Source organism: Equus quagga, chromosome 10, assembly GCF_021613505.1.
Source record: "Equus quagga isolate Etosha38 chromosome 10, UCLA_HA_Equagga_1.0, whole genome shotgun sequence".
Classification (NCBI taxonomy): domain Eukaryota; kingdom Metazoa; phylum Chordata; class Mammalia; order Perissodactyla; family Equidae; genus Equus; species Equus quagga.
In genome coordinates, this window is record NC_060276.1 from 14,164,909 (window position 1) to 14,169,399 (window position 4,491).

At 53.4% G+C, this 4,491-nt stretch overlaps 1 protein-coding gene across 1 annotated transcript; it reads right to left on the reverse strand.

Annotated features, from left to right (window-relative positions):
• Positions 1-890: 890 nt before the first annotated feature.
• ZIC3 (Zic family member 3) lies at positions 891-4,231 on the reverse strand. The gene is made up of 3 exons (XM_046674082.1): positions 3,172-4,231; positions 1,891-2,054; positions 891-1,070 (listed from the first exon to the last, which is right to left on the reverse strand). The coding sequence occupies exons 1-3, from the start codon at positions 4,229-4,231 to the stop codon at positions 891-893; spliced, it is 1,404 nt and encodes a 467-aa protein (XP_046530038.1).
• Positions 4,232-4,491: the final 260 nt, after the last annotated feature.

Sequence of the window (4,491 nt, forward strand, 5' to 3'; positions counted from 1 at the left end):
AAAATAATTTGACAATTAAAAAAGGGATCTGAGTTATAAATACCAACAAACAAGATTTCATTTGCTCACGTCTCCTCTTTGTTACAAAACAAGAGAAAGGAGTCAGTGGTTCAAAAATTGTAAATTGTGTTCTTTCAAAACAATAAAATTTAATGCTAAAGCAGTTATAATCAAAAGCTGTACAGAAATTTGTTAGAAAACATTTATCCATAAATATTGTTCAGTTCCCGGCACTTGTAGCAATAATTAAATTACAAACGATAAATATGGCATCAATGGATATGTATTTACAAAAAAAAAAGTTATTACAAAAGGCAACTGTATACTAAACGTCACAATCTGTGTAGAGTAACATCACATCCTCAGCCTGAAAAAATACTGAACAACAGTTTCGACCCCATTAGACAAAAATACATTCACAAGTGTAATGCTTTGAGGAAAAGTTCAAGACATAACAGGACTTTGGCACGGTTTAAGACTGTGAGAGTTTAGACAATCACCACTAAGGCGAAGAATTTCCATCAGTTTAACATCACCACCACCAACAAGCCTTCTATAACTTCCTCAAGAAACAGGACAAGTGTTAAAATGAACTGAAGGAGTTTAGGGATGGGGTGTGCACAGAGCAAGAGAAAGGGGAGGAAAAAGCAGTGAAAAGATTTTTTTAAATCCTTCAAATGCCAAAACATATTTTCTAATCCTGAGAAAAGGGCATGGCTACTTTTGGATCTTGCCCCAAAACCTTCCTGGACAATTGCAATTAACAAGATGTAGCCCTATATGTGGCCTCTTGCCTTAAAACTCCATTTCCATCTGATTGGTCTCAGTTTTCTTTTTAAAATGCATTTGGTCCATTCTATGGTTAACAGGGTTTGTGTTTGTGTTTGTCCTCAGACGTACCATTCGTTAAAATTGGGAGGAAGTCCAGGGTTGTGGCTGGTGCTAGTTTGAACTGCAGAAAGGGTTTTAGTGGTATCTTTACTGTTTGCAGAAGCTATAGCGGGTGGAGTGGAAGATTCATAGCCTGAACTGGCAGCAGGGGAGGAATCTGACCCTTGAGATTCATGAACCTAAAATTAACATGTATATATTATAATGAATATAATTCCAACTGGCATTGTGCAAGCAAAAACAAGAGCAGAATTCGAGCACTGTAAGAGCAAGACCGCCCAGTGACCCACTTAAAAGAGAAATGCTGCTGATTTTTGATTTTTTGTTTTTAATTTCCATATTACCGATGTCTAGAAAACCTGGAGATGTTCTCCAACAAAACAGTTTCAGCCCTAAGATTGGCATTATGGAAAAGAAATAAAGCACTCTGTTTTATTCATGCCCCTTCAAAAATGCTGTCTCCGCGGATGGAGTGGGATAAGCACTTAGTCTTTGGGGCTCTATAAAAGATTCACTCCAGGCCCAGGTTTCACCAAGCCGACTTCGGCTTGGGAAAGCAGGTAGAGAAGGTTGACACAGGCGCCCTGGGCGCTGCGAGGTCTCAGACAAATACGTGGGAATCAGACCGCGCTCCTCGGCCCTATTGTTTTATCCGAAGCCGAAGAGCGAATGAAGCACCCACCCCCGGGTTCGGCGCGGGCACTCCTGGTTTCCACCGCGGGCTGAACCGGGAAGAGGCAGCCACTGCAACCTCAAGCCCTGGCGAGCTCGGTTAGAGCTTCCCAGTAAACAGTGACTGTTCCCTCCGCTCCCTCCTCCTCCCCACTGTGCTCTCCCCCGCCCCCCTCCGGGTCCCCAAAATGGGTTCAAGGTGCACCGCTGGAGCAACTCGATTTAACGTGGAGGATACAGGGTTGGCAGCGCGGGGGCTTCCGTTCCGCTGCCCGGTGTCGGGCCGAGTGTTTATAAACCGCCGACCGCTAATAAAGAGGTAATTACCTTCATGTGCTTGCGCAGGGAGCTCGGGTGCGTGTAGGACTTGTCGCACACTTTGCAGATATAGGGCTTGTCCGAGGTGTGCACATGCATGTGCTTCTTGCGGTCGCTGCTGTTGGCAAAGCGTCTGTCACAGCCTTCAAATTCACATTTGAAAGGTTTCTCACCTGCAAGAGGCAAAAATGCAAAGGGGGGAAAATACGGTCAGGGCCAGGAGTCTCCTAGGGCCGAGCAGCGGGAGACTGAGCGCCCGGCGGTCTTCCCGGAGAGGGAGCACCGACTGGGGGCGGCTGTGGCATCTCTTTTCCCTAGAGAAAAATGGAGAGCGCCGGTTGAGCCTGCTGGGTTGGGGAGTGGTGGTCGGGGGCGGGGGTGGAGCAGGGCTGGCCCAGAACCTGCCCGTCCCTTTGTTCTCCCGCAGGATGGGAAAGCCCCTGGCTCCTCCAAAGTTTCCCCTAAGTTGTGGTTCCACCCCAGCCGGCCCAGGGCTCCCAATGCGCGACCACGTTCTACCGCCACCTCGGCGATGTAACCAAGCCGGGGCGGGACAATGGACCGGAGACGGGACAATCTCATTCAGTTCCTTCTTTGTACCTTTTAATTTGCCTCTTTCAAATGCAGCGGTTTTGCTAAACCCAGTATTAAAAAGCTTGAGTAGTCGTACTTAACGTTCGAAAACAGAAAACTGTATACATCTAGGGGCTCCAGACAGTTTTACACGATGTTCTGAACAAGCCACGAAACTGTGGTGCCTTTTCTACTTTAGCTTTCCTCTCGGAGGACTGAACTGAACCTGGAACTCCAAATAAAAATAGTTTGACAAAAGTATCAGTCATTTAATTAGGAGTTGTGCCAATCAAGGGTAAAAAAGAGCGGAAGTAACCGAAAGTTAGTTTTCATTAGCATCTCTATGGTTGCCTCCCCCGAATGTGTGCCGAGAGCTAAGTCGCTTGTAAGCAATATGCTCTCAACACATTCGGAGTCCCTTCATAGTAACCCAGAAAGAGACAAAAAGAGGCGGCGCCAGTTTGTTCCTGGGCGCGAGAAGGTTCCAATTAGTTCCTGAGACCGCAGAGCTGTCCGCCCGGGAAGTTAGAAGTGAGCAAAAGCGCTGCGGGGCGGGGAAGGCGCGAGGCGGAGGGACACTGACAGCGCTTCTTTTCCGAACCGCCCGGGCGGGGCGCCGCCCCTCTCTCTGGCCGCCACCCCTCTCCCTCGCGCTGAAAGTCGACTTCGTGGAGCGGTGCCGCGGTGAATCCCGCGCCCGCCTGCCTTTCCCCTTACCTGTGTGGGTCCTTTTGTGGATCTTGAGATTCTCAGAGCGGGCAAAGATCTTCCCGCAGCCCGGGAAGGGGCATGGGAAGGGCTTCTCGCCCGTGTGCACTCGAATGTGGTTGACCAGTTTGTACTTCGCCTTGAAGGACTTGCCCTCGCGGGGGCACTCCTCCCAGTAGCAGACATGGTTGTTCTGCTCCGGGCCCCCAACATGCTCCATGGTGACATGTGTCACCAGCTCGTGCATGGTGCTGAAGGTCCGGTCGCAGCTCTTCTTGGGCCGGCTCAGCTGAGCCTCATCGATCCACTTGCACGACAGCTCCTGCTTTATGGGCTGCCGCATATAACGGAAGAAGGCGCCAGGCCCGTGGTGGGCCGCCACGTTCACGCCCATGTTCATGTTCATGGGGCTGTAGTTAGGGAACTGCGCGCCGGCCGTGTAGGGGTCCGTGCGCGGGCTGGCCACCGGGCGGTACGGATCGGCACGGCCGAACAGCTCCCCGCGCAGCCCAAGGTGGACCTGGTTGTTGTCCACGTGCCCTGTGGGTGACGGGTGCCCGGCGCCCTGCTCATGCAGCCCGGGGAAGAGCAGGTAGCCTGGGGGCTCGGGAATGCCAGCTGGAGCGTGCAGGCTGCTCGCCGAGCCGGCGAAGAGCCCGTGCTGCCCGCCACTCGAGGCCGCCTCGCCGAGCCCGGAGCCGCGCTGGCGGAACAGAAAGTCACGCGTGGAGTTGAAGGCGGCGGAGGCGGCACCGCCGTAGCTGGGCACCTGGCCCGCATGGTGATGGTGGTGATGGTGATGGTGATGATGACCCAGGGCGTTGGCGTAACCCGAACCCTGCGGCGTGAACGCCGAGCTCTGGCCCGAAGACAGATCGTGAGCCGCAGCGGGGCTCAGCTTGAAGGCAGCGGCAGCGGCGGCGGCGGCGGCGGCGTGGGGCGAGTCCCCGAAGGGATTCAGCCCCATGCCCGCCGGTTCGCGGTTGGGCATCTCGTGGTGGCGTGGCGCGCCGAAGCTGCCCACTCCCAGCCCGGGGAACTGCGGGCCTCCGTCCAGGAGCATCGTCATGGGTGGGGCGTTCTGAGTACAGGCGATCCGGCTGAAATGAGCGAGGGTGCGGGCGAAGGAGGAGATCTCCGAAGTGCCGTAGTCGGAGAGGGGTGGCGGTGGTTGGACACTGCCGGGAGACCCCCAAGGCTGTACCAGGGGCTGCAACTTTCCGTCGCTGCGAGAGTCTCCTGCAGAGGGATAGGAGGGAGGAGGGGAAGTAGAAGGAACACGATGGGGGGAGGAGGGGGGAAGAAGGAGGGGGGAGAAGGGAGGAGAAA

Excerpts from the sequence above, each read along its gene's own strand:
- ZIC3 (XM_046674082.1), bottom strand. The coding sequence starts at position 4,231 with ATGACGATGCTCCTGGACGGAGGCCCGCAGTTCCCCGGGCTGGGAGTG. Across the intron at positions 2,055-3,171 it reads CCACAAAAGGACCCACACAG|GTGAGAAACCTTTCAAATGT; the intron begins GTAAGGGGAAAG and ends TGCCTCTTGCAG. Across the intron at positions 1,071-1,890 it reads CCCTGCGCAAGCACATGAAG|GTTCATGAATCTCAAGGGTC; the intron begins GTAATTACCTCT and ends TGTTAATTTTAG.